The following is a 25,095-nucleotide window of genomic DNA, read 5'->3' on the forward strand; positions in this document are numbered from 1 at the left end:
AATACTATGTGTTTTGCCCCCTTTGTCTCTTGCCTAGGCTACTGTGAATTACAATCCATGGCTTGCCTATAGCGGTAAATTTCTCAGAAAAGAAAGCTCACCTAAATCTGTTTTGGGTCGACAATCAAGTTCAGCTGTAATTTTATATTGCCCTCTTTGACCGCCTGGGGGTGCAATGCACCTCTAGGGGTGAAGAGGGTGAGCTGGTTAGCGGAGCGGTGTAGCTCATGTATTTGAGTCGGGAGTGGTACTCGGTGCAGAGGTGACGCTAAAATCGCAGTGTTCATGTATTGAAGTTAATGAGTGACATGCGAATGTGGAAATATTATTTATTCTCCTTTGATAATTATCATCAGTCGTGTTTGTTCTAAAACACGATTGCAGTATCAGCAAAGGAGACCATACGATCTAGGCTCAGAAGACTGGGACAGCCACATTTATCACTGCCTCCTTCCCCAAGCATAGGCAGAACTAGCAGTAAGGGCAGTACAGGCAGGTAAGTCTTAAGTCCTTATTTTAAGCCCTTATCTTGTGGTTGCTGACAACTGGAATGGCTTTCCTAACTCACTTTGTAATGTGTAGCTAGTATACTACTTTGCACCTACATCCCTCATCCCTTGAAAGACCTCCAAATGTCTAAAAATCATTAAATGCAAGTTCTTTTGATAGCCAGCAGGTAAAACAAACACAGCAACTTCAGCCTGGATTTTTTTTTTTTTGTTCTTCTTTCTTGTTTTCAGTGCCTGGGTTCATTAAGACCTAACAAAATACAGGAATCAGATGGTGTTTGAACAGCTTTATTGAAACAATGAGATTCTTATTTTTTTCTACAAGCAACTGTAAAATACAATCCCGCCCATATGACCATGATATAGTTGTATAAAGCCAACCCCATTGTTCCGTACCAAGTTATAGAAACAAAAAAAAGAGAAAAATCTCATGGGGGGGGGAAAAGTGCAGATATTACTCGCTGAGGAGTTACCATGGTAACACTTAGGAGTTTAGTTTTTTGTTTTGTTTTGAATCACAGCTTCATTGTTATGGCCTGAACCAAAAGGAACACAGACAGCACCAGTGAACCACACAGGAGTTCTGATCCTTTCCGTCTGGAACCTCCAAGGTCATATCGGTCAGCACGGCCTGCGTCAGGCTGCAAACAAGGCACTGAGAGCTTCGATCTCAGGTTCAAAAGACGGGTCAACCCCTCATTCCATTCACCATCCCCTGTCAACGTGCAATGGTCGCACTGCGTCGTCATGTTATGAGAGTGCTGTGTGCTGTGCTGGGTCAGCTTGTTTCACTCACTTGGTCTTAAGGCGCTCACACACACACGCACGCACACACACACACACATGCAGGATAGAGAATAAGCAGAGGTGATGCTACCCTTTTGCATTGATGCAGGCTCATCGAGTGCCAAAACGGCACAGCTTTAATTCAGTCCAATGTACAAGTCGCATAAGGTATTCCATTCTCCAGCTGCAACGGTGTACACCGCATCCTTTATTTTCTATCCATATCTTTACTTCACGCTGTTCAGAACAGCCCGTATTGCGCTCATTTTGAACCAGAGCAGACAATCAAGGTCCATCAACATAAATGGTGAAAATATTAAATCAATAGCAAAAAAAATACTACCTTAAAAAAAATAGTTTATCGTTGAAAATACAAAACAAAACTGTAAAAGTACACTTCCAACAAGTTATTTAGTGATAAACTCTGCAACCCCTGGTGTATATCAAAATTGAGAATTCAGTCAGCATTTGTCTGTTTTAAGTAACATTTTGGAGATGTACACAAAATTTGTTTACAAAGCACCATGAAAACAATTTTGGAGCTATACAAAAATGAGTAATCACATTTATTTTCCCCTTTAAAAAAGCTCTTCTAAAATTCAACAGCAGGCACTGTAAAAAGTGGACAGTCATCCCTTCCTTGGCTGATAGTGTTCTGATTCCAGGGGAACAAGAAAATCTCCAGAAATCAAAGCTGGAGATTCCTGGTTTGGATCAGACCAGCAACAAACCCCTCCTTACTCTAATGACTTCTCAAAGTTCTGTTGTACACCAGTGGTTTAGACAGAGGAGTAAGAAACAAAATATGCCATCCTTACAAGCCACTAACTCAGGGCTCTTCAACCCTGGTCCTGGTGACCTACAATCCAACAAGCCAAAGCAATGATTACCTGAATCACGGAAAAATTCTGAAAATACTTCAGAAAAGTTCTGAAAACCCCCCCCCCCCCTCCCAGCCAGACCAGGGTTGAATGGCCCTAAAAGGTATTAAATTTGTTACAGACTATAGTTTATGGCCCAATTTTCAACTAAGTTATTAATCAGAGTACATAGCTTATTCAAGTTCTGAAATGTGTCTTCCAGCAGAAGTACTAAGAGACATGATTGTCATCTTAGATTCAATGGAAAAAAATGCACACTGTTTCTCCACAATGAACGGTACAGTAACAAAGCACATGACTGAAGATAGTGACAGTTGTGTAATAATGTCGGTTTATACACACACAAAAGCGCAGCCTATAATTCTAGTAATACTGAAAAAAGGGCTCAAAAAATCACAAGAAATAAAAGTACAGTATGTTGCTCTCATTACATGACATGCTACAAAATTTCTTAGTAAACATCTAAAAAAATACAGGACAAAAAAAAAAGAAAATAAAAAGTTTACGCAGATTCGTCCTCGCAATTTTTTTTTTATCTATTTACTTTTCAGTAGAAATATATACATTCATTACATCATATGACATACGACAAGTCAAGCAAAGCCAAGGTAGAAGGAACATTTCAAGTTTGAATCTCACCTCAAAGAGCCAGTTCCAGAATAAAAGGTTATGATTTATACTGTGGGGTGAAATGACTTTGTCACCTCTCCAAACAGGCAGACCTTCAAATGAAATATGGTGTTATTACAGCACTAAAATGTAGGAAAGAAAACACAGCAATTTGGAAACAAAAATGTGCTAAGCAATTTAAATGTTAGTTTGCTGTTACATCAAAGTTTAATTTCTGAAAAACAAGAGTTTTCAACTGTTAAATGGGTTGGATACATTTTTGCTAACTGAAATTGTTTGGATTAAAAGAACCAATCTGATTGGGTCCATGGTGACAATTAGATAACAATGGCTGTTTGTCACCAGCTTTCATTTCCTCTCTTGAACAAAACCATTAATACTGAAAACATACATTTATAGAAGAACAGAAGATGGGGAACCAGCAGATCTAATCTATGATGTATTACAGATAATCTAGTGCTCTGAAAGTCTGTCATATGGTGGTAATTTATGCTCTATTCTAATATAGAGCAAAACAGCACAGTTTTCAAAGTCCTGAAACTTTATAAATGTGCAAATATTTAAGTGGAAAATAATATCTTCTTTTTTAGGGAACTGAGCTTAATTCTTGTAAGGGTTAATACTCTAGCACAGTATTTCTAACTGTAAAACTTGATGATTCACCAGAGATGAATATTGCACTTATTAAATTCCCCCAATCACATCAGTAAGCAGAAGAGCTTTTTTTCAGCACACAATCAGATGCACTGTATACATGCTCCTGCTCTGACATCCTTTAGTGACACACCTGTACTTGAGCCATGGGAAATGGAGGCCTCTGAGAAAAGCCGCACTTTCACAGGGAGACGAGTTTTGCATAACTGCTGCTTAATGGCAATGAGCAATTTTCTCAAGGGGAAGGCATACAGATGCATGGCCCACAATATCACAGATGTACCCCTGTAGCAAATGGGTTAATAGAAGGCAACATGGTGTAGATTTGGCAATGTTACAGCAAACAGCAATGTGAGCCTTCGGTGGAGCACAAAGCATTTGGGGGAAAATGCTCTGTAAGCACATGATGTTTGCCTTTCATTTTTAATGGCTGAGAACCTGAGATCCTCGACAGTCTCTCGTTCACGGCTGCAATCCAAACACTGACCTCTGATAAGGTCATGCAAGTGTGTGAATCAGCCATTGACTGGCTCCCTTTTCTGACCACTGATCAGAAATCAGTGCTGGCTAGGGGAGTAGGAATCAATTAGGAATGCAGCCTGTGCTGCCTATAATATATAGTGTAGCCATTTCCCATCATCGGTGTATTACTGTATTTATTAGGTCTATAAAAATCTGTGTAGGTTTGAAAATCAGAATGTGGCCACACTATTGGAAGCTACATTAAACCAGGTGGTGAAAATTATACCTAAAAGTGCAAGACTGGTCATCTCAATCAAGGCTTGAAATGAAAGAATTGACTATTTAAAAAGCCATCACTTTAATTTATAGATTAGTATATATGAAAGTTCCTACTCAAAGTCTCACCTTCCCTACACTACGTCATGCATTTGAGCCCATTAACATCAGAACATTCACCACAGGATAACATGATGCACAGACACACGAGGAGCAGACAGACCATTAACTCCACATAGAAGAATATCTATATTAATTTTATCTGTATACTTATGAAACACTTTCCGTTTTTCTGTTTGTCATGTTGATACATACAGATTTATAGCTCCAGCTCAACCCCCAAAACCTTTATTTCACTGTTCAGATATGTTACTATTTCTTTGTCTCTTCCAGTGACTCCACAGTGTCTATCAGTCAATTGTGCAATCGCTTTGGGTATCAGTAATTAGTTTCCTGTAAGTGCAGAAACACCCTCTGATATATGATTCTTATGTATAAAAACACAAAGCATCACAGTTGGAAGGATTCAGTTAAACAGATGGTACAAATGCTACATGAATCACATAACTAGATACGTGAATTTACGGATGACTTTTCTGAATATTCTGCCTATGCTTTATTTGTGCCAAAAAAGATGTGTAAAATGCAATGATAGACTTCTTAGATAAAGATGCCCATTTTACACTTTATGATCTGGTACAGTTAGGAGCCTTTACATGCCACCCAAAGAGAACTGATAGCTTTTTCAAATGTGCTATTCTCTCATTTCATGCCGGGTTTGAGATGACTGGCCTTTGCTTTAATATGTTACTATTTTAAAATGATTTTCACATTTTCAGGCTACATATCCACTAGCAGACCACGGGAAATCTCACTGCCCTTTCACATTAGCCAGTCCTGCCAATAAATAAAAAGTAAAGTAAAATAATGACACAGGGACTACTTGGCACTGAAAGTCGGACTCTTCCGTATTATTGTAATATTGCATCTTTTCTTCCTTTCAGAGATAATGAAGAGCCACTGAAATAGCTTTTGTGCCTCGCAAGATTCTCTGGGAGGGGATAAAAAAAGAAGGGAGAGTTTATGGCACCTCTGAGCCATGACACTGTGCTGAGCTCCGCCAGGAGGCAGGGAGGGATACTGCAGGGTAGGTTATGGGAGCCAAGAGGCACACTGTGAAATAACGACATATGGGGACACATGGACAACCCCCCCATCCGTATAGGACTCAGCACAGCAACCCACTCCAGGGGAAGGGGGGCGGTGGGGAGGCAGAGGGTCGGAGGAGAGCTGGACACCCCCCTCCCTCTCAGGTCATGTAACGTGTGATGGCACGCAGAGCGTAGAGGAGCTCGGCCTGCATGCGCGCCTCCATCAGAAGCAGGTTCACATGTACCTGGAGTGAGGGGAGGATAGGCGGTCACCAAAGGGTACCTGACCACAAAATCAGCCCTGAGCAAACCTTTAAACCAGTAGCATATTACCTTACAGTAACACAACAAATACTCAGCACTGCATAAGAGAATGTCAGTTCACTTGGTTTATGCCATAATGTACACTAAAATGTACAAAGCTGCCATGAGCCTAAATAAAAACTATCTGCTCTGTTACAGTCTTTGTCTGTTACTGTACTGCTACGTGTGTAGAGAACATTGACATTGACCTATATATTCTATTTGTCTATTGGAAGTGTGTGTGTGCGCAAAGGCTTGAATGTTTTCCTAAGGAGTCTCTTTAAAAGTACAGTGCACACACAATTAATCCACCCTTCTGCAACCAAGCACTTCATTGCCTTGCACCCTTTCGATAGTTTCAGTGTCTCAAGGTCTCAAAGAACAAACAAGAATGCAAGGTATTCACTTGGCCATTGCATGCTGAGCTGGTTTAAGTGAGTGAGACAGGGTAAGTACATGACAGTATTAGTACTAAGAAACACTTGCTCTACTGCACACGCACCTTCTCAGAGTGGCGGAACTGACGCCAGTAGCTGTCATACATGCGGCGAGTGGTCCTCTCCGGGTAGCAGGTCACTGTCTTGATGTACACCTTCAGGCTGCGCTCCAGCAGCTGGTTGACCTCTCCATAGTCGTAGTCATCATACCTGGAGCAGAGGTGTACTTTACACACTATTGTCTGTGTCTGTGGGCAAGCTTCATTCTCAAGGCAGGCCAAAACACACAGAACCGTTTTTAAGAAAATTTTGGAAATGGAGGCACATGGATGTCATTAGACATTTCACATTTCCAATTTATCACTGCAGCACACTGCAAATGCGCACACACACACACACACACACACACACACACACATACACACATTACACTCCTCAGACAAATGTCTCTACAACTGCACAAATACACCACACAGTTGCACACACTGTACAGAAGACAGTGCATTACGCTCTGCAATGGAGAGCCTACTATGAACTCTACAGAGGAGAGTCCGCAGCAGTGCACATGCACACACAGTACAGGGAGGAGACGGGTCTGGAGCCTGCCGCTGGGAGGCGTACTCGTGCAGAGCGGTGTTGTACTGTTGGGCGTGCCGCTCACCTGATGCCGTACATGCAGTGCACATAGTTAAAGAGAGCGCGGCGCAGCATGGTGGTGTCCACGTCCTCGTGGCTGGCCATGTTGTAGTAGGTCAGGTTGTACACCGTACGGAACTTCTCGTCCAGCAGATGGCCGATGTCAGAATAGAGCCGGTTGACCAGCGAAAAGCCGTGATCTTCCCATGAATAATCCTGTGAAAGCAAAAGAGCGAGAGAAAGAGATGCCATCAAGAACAGAGGTAAGGAAGTGTGGTTATGAAACTGGACTTTCAAGTAGGTAGCTGTTTTAAGTTCTGAAAAGCTACCCATGATGTAGAACCAGTGTTGGAGCAATGGAAGTGTGCAACATTCTGTTCCTTTACACTTCTGTCCAGATTTTCCGATGGTCTGCATGTCATAGTTCAGGGTATCTGTTCTCTCCCAAATGCTGATTTTAAACCAAATGTGATGCTCACATAGGGATAGAGACAATCTTGTGTTTGACTTCTGCTCCAGTTCGCTGTGCTCCTGGCTAACCTGTGCTCTGAATGTTGGTGGGTTGTCCTCCCCGTGCCTGGCAAAGTCCTGGTAGCCAAAGGTGGCGTCTTCCACGAATTGGGACACTTTCGATGTTGGCACCATTGTATCTTGAAAACCTGATGAGATCCACAGACCGGATCAATATAACTTAACCTGCACAGAACTCTTCTCTCTTATTTAAAATGTGCATGACAAAGCAGCTTGGACCTTTGAGGCACTTTCTTTTTCAAAGTTTCTTTGTTATCATGGTCGCTCTGAACCCATTTCCCAATGTGAAAAAAAAGAACAGAAAAAATGATAAATTCAGACAGCCTCTGCGCATCTTAATGCAGTTAGAGTAGCCCAAGCAGATGTCTGATGTTTAACTGTGTGATATAAGGCCATATGGGTGGGGGTGGGGGGTGGGTCGGTCTTCTAATGAAGACACTTGGGAATCTGGCCAAAAGTCGACAAGAGAACCCATGACTTAGTGTCTCACTCACACTCACACACACACACACACACACACACACACACACACAGGGTAATCATTTCCACTAACGCACTGTTACACAACCGCATCTGCCCACCTGGCTCTCTCTCTCTCTCTCCGAGACAAAGATGGGGACAGGACACAGATAAAGAGCTTTGCAGAGTTTTGCAATCCAGGGGCTTCTGCGGCTAATGCAGGGATGCCTAGTAACCGCAGCGTGTGAACTGGGGCTGGCGGTGATCCACCAGTGTCACCCACCACCTCTGTTTGCTCTGCCCCATTGACGTTTCAGTCACAGATTAAAAAAAAAAACTAATTGAACCAAAATGCACAAAACCGAAACCCTGGAGAAGAAACAGATGCGTTGAGTGCATTTTACGCCCCTTCAAAAGGCTGCTTGCCACAAGAATGCAACGTCATCGTTGTAATAATATTTCATAGAGATTTTTTAAATCCTTATACCTCCATGTTGAACCACCAGACCATGCAGTGCTGCCTGATGTGCACTTTTTTTGCAATTTTTCCCCCCAATGAAACCCCAGAATCACAATATTAGGACAACATATGCTAATGCTATGTATTTTTATGAGAGGGTGTGATTGCATGTATATGTGTGTAAAATGGTGTGGCGTGAGAATGCAGTACCTCCAGAGCCCACCAGGAGGCTCTCCTTCTTCTCCTTCTCGAAGCGTGTGGCCATCTCCTCCTGCGTGGCCTCCTCGTCCTCTCGCTCCTCCAGCAGTCTCTTCATCCGCTCCATCAGGGCCTCCAGCTCGCTCACAGAGTCCGTTGTCTGAAACACAAACGCCCCCATCATTCACTGTGTCTCTTTCACTCGTGCTCCACGCGGCTTTGTGTGTGGAGAGCAGAGTCGCACACCACCCGATCGTCTGCCCTGCTACTGCACTAGTGACAGCTAGCAACTCGACAATTTCACCAGGCAGGCTACCGTGGCACACTCATGTGCACATTTACATTAACCTGGCTGCTTTTTCACAGCGAGGGATCGCTTGGCTTGCTGCTGAAGCTACGGCGTTCAGTTAACTCCTAATGCAGCATTCGCTAGGTGGCAATATTTATTGATTCGAATTTTTACGACAGCACTGGTGTGGAATTTAATTTTTTCCAGATTCTACTCTTCAATTTGATCCATATTATTTTCCACTGCTCCAGGCTTGCACAGGAGCTCTGACTGTTTTACATGGTACAAATGCATGACCACACTATAACGATATCAGCTCTGCGTTATCACTGGATGGTAACAGGAAGACTATTCTTCTGCCCCAGTGAGTGAGGTGAAGACAAGTCATGTGTGAGCAAAGGAGTGACAGGGGTGAGTATGGTGGACTTACGGGGGTTACAGCCTGTGACCTCTGACATTTTAAGGCACACATCCTTTCTTCACAGCACCTGACATGCAAGGTTAAACGAGCTGTACCCGTGTCAAGAGACCCTTTTTTTCACAGTGGCAGGAAGTAGCTCAGTCCTGTCGGATGTGTCTGTGGCTCTGAGGAGGGATGTCTCACCCCGAGGGAGGGGCTGCTGAAGGGGACCTCCTCAAGGATGTTGTCATTGGCCAGGTCACACAGGCACACGTTGCTGACGCCCATCTGCTGGAAGCCGTTGGTGTTCTCCCCATCTGGCTCGGGGTTGATGCCACTCCCAAACACGAAGCTAGCCAGGGCATGGAAGTGGGCTAGCAGGACCACTGCATGGACCAGCTCCGCTAAAGACCAGCTGTTCTCCCCTGTCTTAACCAGTTTCTGAGAGTGACAGGAGAAAAAAAATGAGATGTAAGAGAGAGAAGAGGGAACCTTTTGAACATTACAGCTACTGAATATGTACAGTCGCTCCAAACAGTTAAGACATAGCTTCAGAATGCTAATTACTAGATTTCAGGTTCTATTCTAGATAGTAGTTAGGGTATTATGGTGTGAATCCAACATTAATTCTGTGTATAATTCTGAACAGTCCTTGCTGAACAACCCGCGTATGTGTGTGTGTCCCACCTGTATGTGGTCCTTGGTAATGAGCCAGGGTCTGTGTGCGAGAATCTTGTTGATCTCGTTGAGGTTCCTCAGCCGCTGAGGAGCATGCTGTAGCCCGTTCAGCCACTCCACGCACACGCCCATCTGGTAGAACTCCTGAACGTGCATGTTTACCAGGAACGAGCACTGGTGCCGTGCGGCCGCCTGCGGACACCGAGTCAGGACTGAGAACCCAGCTCTACAATCATTACTGCACAAGTGTCCACTCTGACAGCAGGCAGTATGCTCACTTTCAGATGAGCTCCCACTTTGCATTACATTATTGGCTTTTAGCAGATGCTCTTATCCAGAGCAACATAGGTTACAATTTTTTCTGTTACCCATTTATACAGCTGGATATTCACTGTGGCAATTGTGGGTTAAGTACCTTGCCCACGGGTACAACAGCAGTGCCCAGCGGTGAATAAAACTGAAACCTTTCAGTTTCAAGTCCTGCTCCTTACCACTATGCTACACTGCCGCCAACTTCACATTCTTTACTTTCCGGGTAAACTACACATGTGTTTCCTCCCTCAAATCACAGAAAAAACTAAACATTACTAAGCTAGAACAAACAGTGTCACTGAGGTGAGAAATTAAAGGAATGTGTGGGAAGTATAATGACTACACAAAACCTACTAACCAAAGTGTGAAGAAGACTGTAAAGTAGAAAAGTGTCAATACATTTTCAGCAATAGGGCACATTATGTGTATGTGGTCTTTCAATGAACCTCTGCACTGCAAAAATGTATTAAAATTAGAATAGATGGGACTCATCCCATATCTCAGCTGGGAATCAGGCACAGACACCTTGGTTTTTCATCATGCTCTGATGCACCAGGTAACTTCTACTTGTTTCAAACTGCAACAGGTATAATAAATGGTCACCAGACATTTTCCTGAGGAAAATCAATGTGGAGTTCCCATTTCTGTAACTATACCACCCTTGCCAGCCATTATGGTGCGTGATGGGAGCCGCCCGCCGCTGACTCACCATGATGGCGATGTAGTGGCGGTAGTGCAGCGGCAGGGGTCCATCCATCCTCAGCATGTAGAACTGACTCCGCAGGAAGGACTCCAGGTAGTGGGGGTGAAGGCCCATCACCTGGGTTATGTTGTCCAGGCGCCCACTCGTGGAGTACTCCTCCGCCAGCAACAGGATGGTGTGGCCGTCCACAGGCGTGGCCTCGATGATCTGCGAGCGGGGTGGGGTGGGGATACCATCAGCAGGCAAAACTTCAGTGTGCGGGGTTTGACAGAGCCAAAGCAGGAGACTGGTGGGATCCGGGTAACATTTATTTCATTGGTGTTTCAGGCTGCCTTGGCTGACTTAGCTTTGACACACAGCACACTGCATTTATACTGCTTTTTACTGGAGCAATTTGGGGTTAATTACCTGGCTTTAAAAGCACTGTGGGTGGTTATATAAGAAAATATATGTGCTTGTCATTCCAGCCCTATCAGTTTACTAGCTATGTGATTCAACACAATGCTCTCCCTGAAGTTTATTCTCAAATATTTGCTTTTTCCTGAAATCTCATAATGAACCTGAGGCGTACATTAGGCAGCCATGGTAAGATACCCGTGCTAAATGATAATCACCAAATCAAACCAAACCCACACTCTTAACGCTGTTCTGCGCTGCTAAACCATTGCTAATCCCCAAGCCGACACAGCCCTCGGAGATTCACAGGCAAATTCAACGGAGACTTGGGGGTTGGGGGGATGTTATATGGGGTGTGGATTTAATAAAGACGGAGGCGGAAAAAAAAATTAATCTGGGCAAGAATGCCGTATTACAGACTGTACAAATCAGCCGCAGGCTTAGATGGCTTGGGAAAATGTGGAAGCGGAGCATGTAAGAACTAAGGAATGTGAGCAGGGGATGGCTGCTGGACTTCAGACTGTCTGTTTGAGGGGCTTTGGACTTACGTAACAAATCCAACAGAGGTGCAGGCGAGGGGGCGGAACAGGAAGCCAGAGAGGAAGCGGGCCAGCGTTCAGCTGCAGTGAGTGCCACTTACCTCATTTTCCGGAATGAAGGAGCTGGGTCCGCTGGTGAGGGGTCGAGGGACTTTCATTCCTTTTTCCTGTTCAGAACCAGAGACAGAGAGGTTTCTCAGAACACAGCGTGGACACAAGAACTGCGACATATCACAACTATAGGCACCCAACATGCACCAGTCAGCAGCGTCTCCTGATGAAAGCCGAGCAATCCACTTTGGAATAGTGTCTCTGCAGAAATGCACAGAGAACTGTGTCAAGCAATAATAATGATCAGATTCCAAAAATATGATTATCATTAGGCTCCATATTGCTATTGTCCAGTTTTTTCTTGTCTCATTCCACCCCTTTGGAAAAACAGCTATAACATCCTGATGGTTTATTGAAAACTCACAAGATTTGGCAGGCAAGTCTAGGCTTACTCCAAGAGCCCAACCCAGCCTGGCGCAGTTGTACAGCACTGATTGGACACTTGGTGGCACTATAACAGTTAACTTCAAATTCCAATTTTCAAAAAATTTCGCTGTAGATCACTGAGTACTTTGCAGAGATCTCGACCTGCCTGGTCAAACGAGAAGCGTGGAGCTTTGTCATGCTTCATTTTGATATAAACGCCTTTTCTTTGAAACAGCAGATTCACTCACACTGAACTGGGAAAACAGTGTCCTGTCCCTAATTCCATTGACTGCAACACAGGTTTTATAAACAAAAATGTAAATATCTTCCAAAACGTAACAACCGACTGAATCTTAGCTAGTCTGCATGCTCTGCTTGTTTGGCTGCAGAACTTCAGCGCATGTTTAAGGATGTTTACGACAGTGTGAGAGATGTGGTCAACCAGTGGAAGGGCAAACACTGTGTGCTCCTCTCTGCTGACTCTCTCTCTCACACTCCCTCACTCATATGCCACAGATCAGGGCTCCAACGCACCCTCTCCCTGTCCTTCTCTCTCTCCCTCTCCCACTGGCCATACCGTAAGCTTCCCACCAGCATGAGCTCTCCACCCTCTTGCATGCCACTGTTTTTGTTTTGTGGTAAAAGCTGACCCTGTTGTGTGGTAAACCTTCCCTGACATTGCTGATCTGGTTCAATTGCCTCTTCTGAGGCTAAACTACAACAGACAACCAGAACATCCCAATGTCCCTGGCGACAACCCCCTCGTTCCCACCACCACCACCAGCTCACTAATCTGAATGCATGCATCTGAAATCTACCCAAATTTCCATATTTATATATTCATCCAGAACAAAACTATATTTATAAAAGCACAAACCATACATGTAGAGTGCAGTGTATGTACATATAAAAATATGAGTAAACATACAAATATGTATTTTTTTAATTCAGCATATAAGATGTCTCTGTCTCATTAAATATAGGTAAAATGAAAAGACCATGTGAGAAGCACTATGGATATTCCCAGGACTCTAACCCACAACCAGGTTACTCTTCCTCTCCTCTGATCGGGATGATTTCCCTTTCACTGCTGTGTCCTCTCTCCCCCCCCCCTCCCCCCCTCACCCTCTCTTTGCTGGGTGAGCAGATTTTTCCGTGACAGCGCGTCGGTCAGGTGACGTGCTCTCTCTCTCTCTCGGCCACCGGCCCGGCAGGCTTGTCTCCCCATCGACCTGCTCAGAGGCACGGCGTCATAAGGTTAGGAAATCGGCTCACTCTGTTTCGCTGACCAACGGGACTGCAGTCATCACACCCCCACCTCTGCCCTGCACCTCTCTGCCGCCACCCTCCCCTCTGTCCTCCCACCCCCATCCGGCGCTAACGTTTCCAGCAAAGCAAACAAGCTTCGTGTGCACATTAGCTGACGGGACACGACCAGAGACAGCACTGAGAGCGCAGAGCAAAGAAGCCTCCATTATTCACACTCCATACCGCTAGTGAGCGGGTTAAACAAGTGACCTCTTATAACACGCAGTAGTTCAGCCGGCATGTGGCAGGAGCTACTGTGTCTGCTGACAAAGACGTCCGGGGTTATTCATCTTTCCCACACTGCATGTCAACCCCGTTATACCTTATGGCAGAGCTCCTTTAATCAGGGCCACTGTTCATGATTTAGTGTGGGATTTGAAATTTGAAAGGATTACTGCTGTTTCTTAAACTTCCACATATTTCTTACATCATTACATTGCATTATCGGCATTTAGCTGACGCTCTTATCCAGAGCGACTTACATAGGTTACAGTTTTTTTTTTTTTTACATGGTACCCATTTATACAGCTGGACATTTACTGAGGCAAAGTACCTTCCCCAAGGGTACATCAGCACAGCCCCAGCGGGGAGTCGAACCAGCAACCTTTTGGTTACAAGTCCTGCTCCTTACCACTATGCAACACTACCGCCGTCATTCTTACATTCTTACAAATTCAGCAGTGGAAACTGTTTGATAAAATGTACAAAATATGTTGGTGAGGCACCCTGGCATGTGCCACAGAGTTTGTATGTGTGACGAGAGAGAGGCTGGATGAGGAGGCCTGCTCTTCATAAGCGTGTTTGTGTATGTGCATGTGTGCGATTTGATCCTTGGCAAAAACCTGAGACAGCTGCTGTAAAAGCTCTAGGTCAGGAACGAGGGTGAACAAGTCACTGAGGCCGGTGGGCCAACAAGGCAGGGAGGGAGTTAGAGGGCCGCTGAGGCAAGCGCATGGAAAATTACGGCACTCTCCCCTTCACAGTGAGAGCGGGTGCCAGTGGCCTTGTGCTGGAGTGCTTCACAGCATTAGAAAAATGAGACTGCATGTGAGGAAAATGAGAATGTGTGTCTGTGTATATTACATATCTATCTATATATATTCTATATATAATCACAAACACATACAAAACCAATTTCACACAGAGGCAAACATACACAGCAGATGACGCAGAAAGACTCGGAAACCTATACAATAATCCCATGCTTTGTTGTCCTTTCATTCCCTCTGTGAGAAAGCAAACCACTTGTAATGTCTCCACACAGGCAGACAATCTTGCAGAGGCCCAAGCTACATTGTTCTGTAAGTGCAAGACTGAGGTTATAAAAACATGCACCAATCTGGTCAATGCTGTGCTCTGCTTGTTTGAGGAAGAGGAAAACAGAAGTGTATTTCTAAGGCAAGAAAATAGATTTAAAAAACAAACACAACAGTGTTCCATTTCCTCTTTTTAACAATCAAGTAAACATTAACATATCCATGAATTAGATAATCAGTTTCTACAATGAGCTACAGATATAACAGTGCTGACTACCCAGCAGACTAACCCCCCCCCCCCAACACACACACACACACACACACACACACACACACACACACACACACACGAACACCACCCCATCTTACACAACATATACCTTTGTTGATTGAATCTGGTGATATTTCAGGCTGGTTGATGACACATTACCTTGGCCATATTGTAACAAACATAATTTATTTAAATAACCATGTAATGGATAGCCCTGGGCAATAGAAAAGCTCCCCTCTTGTTTCTGACCTCCCAGTCACCAGTTTTTTTTTCCGAAGCACTTGCAAATTTTATGGGAACTAATTACTTCAACTTTCTGTTTTAAAAGAAAAATATTCTCATGACTTGAGTATGACACCATAAGAGTTGTCCAAGACGGCTGTGAAGGAATCAGCCACCGTACAAACAATATTACATTGAGCTGGACTCGAAAGACAGGATTGAGTCATGTGATAAAGCTCGGTCGCCCTTCACCTCACTCCACCTTCGCCAAACACGTATTAGCAAAGAAACCAGCACGGTCTGTTTATGAAAACAGCCAAACCTGGAGCCTTAACATCACGGCTGATGAAGTGGGTCCCCTACCTGGGCCTCATACATGGAGGTAAAACCGTTTGTGTTCTGACAGCATGTTTTTGCTCCACACATTTACTTCCAGACACAGTGCCATTAGTCAGTGGAAACCCTTAAGAAATAATAAATAATTAATTTAAAAAAAAAAAAAAAAGCTCCAAAAACAAGATGCATTTTATTATCATTGAGTTTTCCACAGTTTTATGCGGAGGCCAGACTCCTTACACAAGCAGCGGAGTCACCAATAAGATCGATGCATTGCCTCCCGAGCGAGATCCACCCACTCTCCCTCATGTTCTCCTCCAAAGCAAACAGGCACTCCAACAAAAAAAAAAAGTTTCTTTCAAAAACCTGCAAAATGTAGGGCAAAATGCTTTTCTTCAACTGGCTGATGCCTGCTTCCCTATCCAACTCAAACAAACATCCAACCACATTCATTCTATGCCCTGCAAATGTGTACACGCCTAAAACATACCCCCCGGAATTCCCGACTAACTGAGACGCATGCTTTAGTTTATGGCCTGAGATTAAATTCCTGGAGATGCTGGAGGCCTCAGGTTGCAAATCTGCACCTCAGATACAGAGCGGCCTAGGCATCTTGATCCTCCCACTTTGTAAGAGGTAATCCCATTATCATCACACACCTGCTGAATATCAATCTTCACGCAGGACCTGCTAGCGTTCAGTGACACAGCAAAAGAATGGGCTCCTGTTTTGTATTCAGTTAGACGCAGAACACTCAAGGACAACGGCAATGGGTGGTGAACTCAAAAGCGCTGAACTCTCTCTGCTGCACTGACAAAATAGAGAGCACAGCCCCAGCTTTATCTCCTAATAAAGCTCCCATAAAGAGCCTCCTACCGCTCTCTCTCCTACATCTGAAGGAGCTCATCGGTTATAGCCAAATTAGCGCAAGCAGTCCAAACTCTAGTTGGAAAAACATGTCTGCTGGACAATGCTGGTCTTTGTTGCCGGTGCTGCTGCTGCCGCTGCAGCGGCCGCCGTTATTGTGTAAATGGAACATTATTTAAAGAGCAAAGATCGGGAATACATCAGCGGCCCCCGCCAGCGAGGGAGGTTGAGAAAAACAAAAAAGGACATCGAGAATAACCTCTGTGTTCTGCAGTTCAGTTAAGTGCCACGGTTTACAAAACAAGCTGGGTTGTTTTCGTCCTGGGCCAACATGTTTATGCTGCACCCTCTCCTCTGCCAAGCGTCCCAGAATGCCTCACTCAGGGGGAATCAAACCATCCACCACAGGTTACTAATGAACACGCTTGTCTATGGAACCTCAAATCTGTTGGCAGTGAGGGGTGAAGAGGCCAAATGTTATCCACAACACAAGATGCAGTGTGTGGCAAGGGGAGCGGGACATAGACAGAGCTTTTAAAACCCATTTGCACATTATCAGAAATGCATATCACACAAAAAAAACCCTATCGAATGTAGTAATGTGGTGACAAAAACAAGACTTGCGTCTTCTCCGGCTTAGCTCCCGAGGGCGACACGTTAGCATGCAACATCACAAGTTCACAAAGACCTCGCTCCCACATTCTATCTCTGCGCTGTACAGTTTCAGGGAGATTATTTTCAGGCTGTGAGGAGCTCCAAGTCTGGCTGGGGTCCATCTCGGTCACATGTCAGTGGAGTCAGATTTCCAACCAATCAAAGCCCACCTACCAAAGGGGACAGACATGGAGAGGAGAGGCCCTGAAAAGAGGCGCTACAACCAAAACCTTCACCAGCCTGATACAGGGAAGAGTTAATGAGAATCCAGCCCAAATACCTCCTATGTTTGGTAGAAAGGACTGGAGAGAGCCCAAGTGATCAAAGCAAACCCATCAGCAAGACAATAGGCCAAAAGCCCAGTTTACTGAACTGAAGGAACACCAAAATGACCAAAGCTTAACAAGACACGGGAGATACCAAGTTAACGCAGATTCAGACTCAGAAATAAAAAAAAACAAGTGGTTTACAAAGACTCTTGGCAGCAAAAAAGGAAACAAAAAAAGGAATAGGAAGAAAAACAACTTTGTGTATTACATTAGTTCTTACATGAGGGGAAGTAATATTTTTGTTCAGTCAAAGGACTGTGGAATCAGGCATGGCGAAATTGTTACCAAAGGTTACAAATAGCAAGTGTGTAAGAGTACCTTGAGGCACTCCAGAGTGTGTGTGTGTGTGTGTGTGTTGGGGGGGGGGGGGGGGGGGGGGGGGGGGGTGCAGGGCACCAGGAGAGGGTTAGCACACCCCCATTAGGCACCCTGACTTCACCCCAGTTCTCACTATCCTGGAGAAAAATGCAATGTGCCAGTGAGGCTATTTTGCCCTCTCATCCCTTCATTAAGAGAATCAGGGAGATGCTGTTGCTCCTTTGGTGCTTCGTAACCCCTTAGTCATGGAAGCAAGGCAATGATGCACAAGGGACCCAGCCTGAAGTGTGAAACCATAACCTATAATCTGGTGTAATGTGGGCAGGAGTTCACCTCCCCCCACACTTCCAACAGTTCAACAATACTCCACACCTCACCAACCAAGCAATCCACACAATACAACAGCAAGCTTCATTTCTTATAGTCCATTTCAACTAATCTAACAAATATAAGCTGGGGGAGGGGAGGTAATTTTGTTAACCCACCAGGGGGGCTGGAAGATAAGGGAAGGACAAAGTACTTCAGATGAGACAAAAAGCTGTCTCCTCTGGGAGGGGCAGGAATTTAGAAGACCTTATGGTAGCCTGATCATGAGCTTGACTTGGCCAGGGGCCAGCCAGCAACTCCACTGGAGGAGTTGCATAACCCCTCATTAGGTAGTCATTTACGCATCACCCTTTACAGGGAGAAAAAAAAAAAGCCCAGCTCTACTCAAACACAAATTCCTTTTGGTCTGTTATACTTAACCCCATGTTAAGCAGATCATCTGCTTTCTGATCTATGTCCCCCGCCCCCGAATCTCTTCCTTCAAGTTTATCCAGAGCATTAATCAGCCTTTAGTCAGTGGAACAGTGCAAGAGTGCTAAAGACATACCAATCCCCTGAGGCAAATGAGGGCTGGCATACACATCTGCACATATGCAAACCTCATCCAACTGCAGCAGTCAATAAAGCCCCAATATGCAAAAACACTAGGATGTCATGGTAATAGTTGCAACCTCATCATGGAAACAGAATTGTGTGATCATTGGTCACGACATCCACGGAGTCACTCAGCAGTCTTGTTAAAGGGCTTTGCACACTTTTAACATGCCTCAAAATCACCTTTTTACAACTTAATATACAGTCCTTCACAGTCACTAATGCATCAGACCTGGGTTAAGCTGCAACTGCACAGAGCAAATATTCAACAACTGTGTCAATATGAGCTATGCATTCATTGTGGGTGCGTAAAATACAGTATTAACTGATAGGCAGAGCACTGAACTGCACAAGGGTAAGATGTTAAATTAAATAACTTCCGTCAAGAGAAGGAAGAGAGATGAAGAAGAGGGAGACATGAGCACACCATCTGTTGTTAAACCCCTTTAGAAATTACTTCCAGATACATTGTACAACTGCTTTTTGATCTAGGCTAATGATGCAACAAGGGTTCTTCATTTGTGGGCTAAAGACTTACTTACAAAATGAAGCCATTTGTTTCCAGCCACCATGACACTGTGCTAGTCTCATGATCAATGTTTTCAGGGGCAAATATGGTATTACCATATAACATACGTAGTGTATTTGATACTGTAAATATATGATTGTGTCCACCAATACAGAAACATAGCAATTTATAAAATGGTACTTGACCTGATGCTGTCAGAGGATCTGTTCCCCTCCTCCTCAGAGTGTGTCAGTCCTGCACTGATTTGTGACCCAGCCACTGATACACACCCTCAAAGCAATTGATTGTGATTGTCCTAATTGGGTAGAAGTTTTCATTTACATAACTAGCATAAAAGTTAGCGTACAAAATTGGGCCAACGGCTGCACATAGTTGAAGACACTGAAACTAGTCTGTGTTTAAAATCTCATTTTCACACCAATTCCTGTGCAGGTCCAACATGAGCCAAAGAGTACTGCCATTGAGCCTACACTTCCCTTTGAACGACAGCCACTTAAAGCAGAGAGAGAGCACAAGGGAAACCAGTCTCTACCTCAGGCCAGCCAAGCCAAACAAGCAGGACTTACATATTCTGTAGGTGAACGTAAGCACTAGAATTTTCCCACCAAAGAGGGTGGGGGGAGTGTACGACAGAAGGTGACAGAAAAGCACATAACATGCTTTTTCACAAACCGAGTCCTGATGTATTGCCTGAACAGACTAAACCTTCAATGGTCCTGGAAACCGGATGCGCCTTACAAAGTCCCCCTTGCGGCGCCAATGGAAACTCAAACAGCATTTGGATCCAGGAGTGTTCTCTCCCCGGCTTCTTGTCCTCTTTCCACACTGCCCACCCTCTTCAGCGTCACACACAAGCATATGCCCAGTTACATAACAGACCTTTATTTGTCCTCTCAACAAACAGACAGACAATTTCCTGTGAATTAAGCTGATTGACTTGAAAACCTGAAATCTCCTCTCGGCTAAATAGACATGTCAGACCTTTCAACTGCCATTGCATTCTGGGTATTTTTTTTTAGGTTTGTCATGTCTGTTGCTGTGATCACTGGTGGAACAAGCTGACAGAGAGGTTTTCCTGTTTGCGGTTAAGCATACAAGAAGGATACAGATGGGTTGGTTTCTCTGACTTCCCTTTAACAAATCGTTTTATTAGATTTATTTGAAGAAGAGCTTTGGAGGCCTTTAACTGTGGAAAGCAGTATGGTGCAATTAGACAGGGTACTGAACTTGTGACCACAAGGTTGCTGGTTCAGTTATGGGTCATGGTGTTGCAGCTAAGACCTCACTAAATTACTAAGTAAACCACCCCAGTTAAACACATCACCCCCTTAGCAAATAAATAATAACACAGATGATGTAATAAAATGTCATATTGGCACTAAGTCAAGTCCTTTAGGATAGGTAATGGCAGGCCCTACATGCAGGGAAACATGGTAAAAATGTAGCATGTCTCATGGAATGGTATATACACTTGGAGTGGACCAAAGATAATTGGCAAGAAGATTCAAAACAGCAGTGAAATAATGCATATCCACCCACTAAACTGCAGGGGTCTTTGTCTGGTGTCCATGTTACACTCAGAAGGTTGTATTGAAAAGGATAAAGAATGAAAAAGCTACTTTGGCATGTTTTCCCAAACTCATGCTTATATACAGATGTTTCAAAATCAATATCAGGTTCTATCCAGCTCGTTGCCAGAATTGTCACAGAATGTCTTTTATTATTTTTGTGGGGAATCCTTGGCAAATGTCAGAAGAATGTGAATTTATAAGTCAGACAAAGCCTCTTTGATTTGGGCTTGTTAGGGACACATTATATTTAATTTTAGCAAGAGACAGGGGGTGTATGAGAGAAAAAGAGCAAGTGAATGACTTAGAGGGGGTCCTTGTAAATATCACATATCAGTGTGGACATTCACATATTCTTGTGTTGAAGCTTTTCATTTTTCCTTTATTGTTTCCTATATTGCTTCTTTCCCCAATTACAGAGACAGAGAGACTGGGATACTACCTTTGCTTGTCATTTTGGTATAAACTTCTAATGTTGTTAAATTAAACTTTTTTTTGTTCATGTTGTTTTTGCATTTGTTTGGTGTTTCCTTTCATGCCAGTGGGCTAGGCAGATGCTGGTCCCCTGAAACAGGAAGTGAGAGGGCCAGTGTTGAATCAGCAGCCTGGGCTCTCTCTGGCTTTCCACACTTTGGCAGTGAGTCAACAGAAGGATTACATTCCAACAATGGTGGCTTTACAAAGAGAAGAGAGGGGTAAAAAAAAACTTTCTACAATGTCCAGGAGAAAAAAAGAACAGAGTCCAGCATCCAGCCCACAAGCTTCTCTCTTTATTTCTCTCTTGGTTGGTCTTGTTTATTTGACAAACCATCCGAATTTCTTTTCCACTTTAGCTTTCACATTGAAAAAATTAAAACAATTGCATGATCACAGGGTTTTTCTGAAATTTAATGAAACCCCTGAAAGGCTAGTTTTTTTGTCACAAAACAGTCACAATTGCTTTATGCAACAGCAGTCTGAAGAGAAACAGAATTTTAGAGATTTCTGATGTATGTAATCTATGTGTCATATTGCATGTATTATCATCTCTACAAAGAAACTTACTGAGTACTGATTCACCCCCATCCCAGTGTACACTGCACATTCCAGTGGTTTTTCCTCCAGTTCTTTGAGAATGAGGGCAACCCTGTGCATCGGTTGTTTTTTATAGAACTCTTACACAAGGACTTTGGACCCCTCATCACCACCACCCAGTACTGTACCACAAAAAAACAAGTTCCTGTGCAGAGGAACATGACCTCACCCTGTACAGTCTGCAGAGCCACACAGAGGCTGACAAGCCACACATTTGTCATTTGGATGTCATATACAGACAGTACACGAAATTAGAAAGATAAAAATGCCACAAACCCACCTCAGCAACACACATATGAAAGGCTGTCCTACACTGGCAACCTCAAGGTGTGGTATATATCCTAACTGCATCTGGACAAGGCTTTCCTCTACTTGCACTTTAAAACCTTACAATTTAAAGCTTCAGACTTTACAGAGGTGTTTTCTGCATCATTAGTTTTGTTGTTAGTAGTTTTTTTCTTTCTTGCGGTTGGTTTCCCATTAAAATATTTTTAAAAATTTAAAAGTCTCAGCATAAAGTTGTATTCTTTAACCACTCTGACATTAACCTGGCAGACATCCAATGCAGTTTAAGCACAAAAAGCATGAAATGACAATTTAAAAAGCAAAGCACATGAGGGGTTTTTAGTGTAGCCATTTTATCATCCCAACAAGCAGTATCCTAAGTCTGAACCTTTGCAATATTTCTGCTTCACAGTGACTGTTTTTGCTCACAGAGACCCCTTCCACACTGCCTGGGGAATCCAACCAGCTTTGGTTTTCTTGTCACCTTGTCAGTCTGCCATGCCCACTACCCTAATTATTTTAAACTTCTGACCAGGTCACGGTCATACATTGGGTAGAGAGTTTCTGTCCCTCCTGTTCCCCACATTCCACACCTCTTTTGCCCTTTGCCAGCTCGGCTGTCCCGGCAAAACCCAGAACGACCTCATGAATGGGTCCACTAGGCAAGGTGCAGAGCTCTCCATACAACAGAGTGTCTAGTCACCCCATATGCAAAAGATATGTAAGGATTAGCTCACCAGTCACTTCATAGCCTTCGGGTAAGACCTAATCCTATCCACCACCACTACCAAACACACACATACATACACACACACACACACACACACACACACACACACACACACACACACACACATACATACACACACACACACATACATACACACACACACACATACATACACACACACATACATACACACACACACACATACATACACACACACACCTTATGGAGAGCTTTTGCAGTGATACAGCCTACAGTTTACCTCACCTGAAACGCAAGGAGACAATCCTGATTGACACGCGCATCTCTTGTAAAAGTAAGCGCCGTCGCAAATAAATGGGTCATAAGTGTCCCGGATGAGTAATGACAGCTAAAAATAGCACTGACAGAGGGGAAGGCATTTGATTTCTTACCCCCACACTCGCGCAGATACATTACACACACCATTAAGCCCCCCTTCACGCTTGAGGTGTAAAAATGCCACTAGTTTGCTAGGTGTCAATCTGCAGGCGGTTCCTTTCATTCTAAAACTCAACTATGGCAAGCAGCGTCGCGCTGAGGTCTAACAAACATTTGCAAAGTCTGTCCTTGCTTCTCACCAGATTGCAAGCTTTTATGAGTCAGTTTATTTCTTTTTATACAGCTAGCTTGCTAGTGCGTATTTCTCTGCATCGATTTTCAACACGTTTCCAAAACCAGTATCTGTGTTTACCCACAATCCCTCACACTTTTTTGCACCAAAACCCCAAGAATTATCCTGAATATTCCTGTCACTGGCACATGCAATAAACCTTAAACGAATACTCCACAGTACCTCTCTGTCATTTAAAAGCGAACCCTGAGACCACATTCAGTTAGGAGAAATTTGCCGGTACAGTAGCTTGCACAAACCGGACTGCAAAGACACAGGTAGGATAGTCGAGGATTCCAGAGACCGGTTTGCAGCAATAGTTAGCAGGGCTAGCGCTCGCGGTGTGCGTTAATCATGGACACAATCTTGCAGTTGTCCACAGTGAGTCTTTGTGGCTGATTATTAAGATCAAAGTACCCAAGACTGACGGTGTCGAAAGATCAAATGGGTTTACAGATTAATCGACCGCAATCCAGATAACCAGGTAAGGTGGATACCATTTTTAACAGAATTTAAATTAAATTATGCAGTAATGTTAGCCAGACGAAATAATAATAGACATTAAAGCTGAAGGATAAACTGAACTGGGTACAATACCTTTTTCCTGATCACTTTTTGACAGTTGTTACAGATGAGATATGAGTTGGTACTGGAGAGAGAGTCGGCACTGACGTTCATGCTGGTTTCTGGTGAGAGACAGCGATCTAGAATGCTTATTTTCAACTGGAGCTGGCGGAAAGGTGCATTTTCCTAAAATATTAAATTGTTCCTGGTAGTCATTTGTAGTGGCTATTTGGTGATGGGGTAGTCTTATAGCTGTTATTAAGAACGAGGCCAGTTGGTTGATGGCTGGTTGCGGCTCCTTCCCCTCCGCTCTCGCTCCCCATACAACAGCACTTTCGAGCGGCTGGTTTCCAACTTTAGTCCGAGCAACAGTAAAACACGCCCACCGGCCAATCCCTTAGCCAAGGGGGTGTGGAGTTCATTTTCGTGCGCCTGCTCCGTCTCTGGTTAGTGCGACTGCACCGGTATTCAAAACCCTGTATGAGCTAAATATCTCAGGGTTGGGTATCAAGGCAGTCGTTTTGAGCGTTGAGCTATGACCTGAGCTAATTGGTCGCTTACACTTGATACTTCTATCTGTGGCATAACACAAACTTTTCCTGCCTGAAATCCAGTGTTCCAAACTCTCGGTGGGACATACATACCTGTAGCTGAATCAGAGAAGTCAGATTCACTCTGTTTGCTAATGAATGGATAACATAATCTACAACCAGCGTACGCATAACCGTAAAATACAGTGAATTCTTTTGTTATATGTTCATAAGATTGCACTTTATGCCGTGCAATGTCATAAATGCCACTTTATTGCAATGTTATGCCGTGTGTGCATGGCTGTATTTGTTTTTTTAGTCATTTTATAGTGTTGCATTACTGAAGTACTCTAGCGCTAAGTGCTCCTTCCGTAGTATTTTCTTTTTTGATACCTAAAGAATGCAGTTTTCCAACACCAGGGCCATGAAATAATATATAGATGAAGAATTATACTTAAGTATGTCTGGCATTAGGACAGTGCTGGGACAGTTGACTGGACCTTGACAATACAACAATTTTTGTGATGCAACGTTAACG

At 43.8% G+C, this 25,095-nt stretch overlaps 1 protein-coding gene across 1 annotated transcript; it reads right to left on the bottom strand.

The window, feature by feature from the left end:
- Positions 1-3,162: 3,162 nt before the first annotated feature.
- LOC118783603 (sestrin-3-like) lies at positions 3,163-24,449 on the bottom strand. The gene is made up of 10 exons (XM_036537546.1): positions 24,061-24,449; positions 11,792-11,857; positions 10,762-10,962; positions 9,750-9,932; positions 9,267-9,503; positions 8,386-8,533; positions 7,266-7,384; positions 6,751-6,941; positions 6,155-6,299; positions 3,163-5,594 (listed from the first exon to the last, which is right to left on the bottom strand). Exons 1-10 carry the CDS (start codon positions 24,139-24,141, stop codon positions 5,508-5,510), a joined length of 1,458 nt encoding a protein of 485 aa, XP_036393439.1. The 5' UTR covers positions 24,142-24,449; the 3' UTR covers positions 3,163-5,507.
- Between the last annotated feature and the right edge of the window lie 646 nt (positions 24,450-25,095).

The sequence above is a fragment of the Megalops cyprinoides genome, chromosome 9 (genome assembly GCF_013368585.1).
Source record: "Megalops cyprinoides isolate fMegCyp1 chromosome 9, fMegCyp1.pri, whole genome shotgun sequence".
Classification (NCBI taxonomy): domain Eukaryota; kingdom Metazoa; phylum Chordata; class Actinopteri; order Elopiformes; family Megalopidae; genus Megalops; species Megalops cyprinoides.

Bases quoted from the DNA above. Each gene is read 5' to 3' on its own strand.
- LOC118783603 (XM_036537546.1), bottom strand. From the start codon at position 24,141: ATGAACGTCAGTGCCGACTCTCTCTCCAGTACCAACTCATATCTCATC. The intron at 11,858-24,060 runs GTATTGTACCCA...GGTTCTGAACAG, and splicing joins AAAAAGTGATCAGGAAAAAG to GAAAAAGGAATGAAAGTCCC. The intron at 9,504-9,749 runs GTGGGACACACA...TGTCACTCTCAG, and splicing joins TTACCAAGGACCACATACAG to AAACTGGTTAAGACAGGGGA.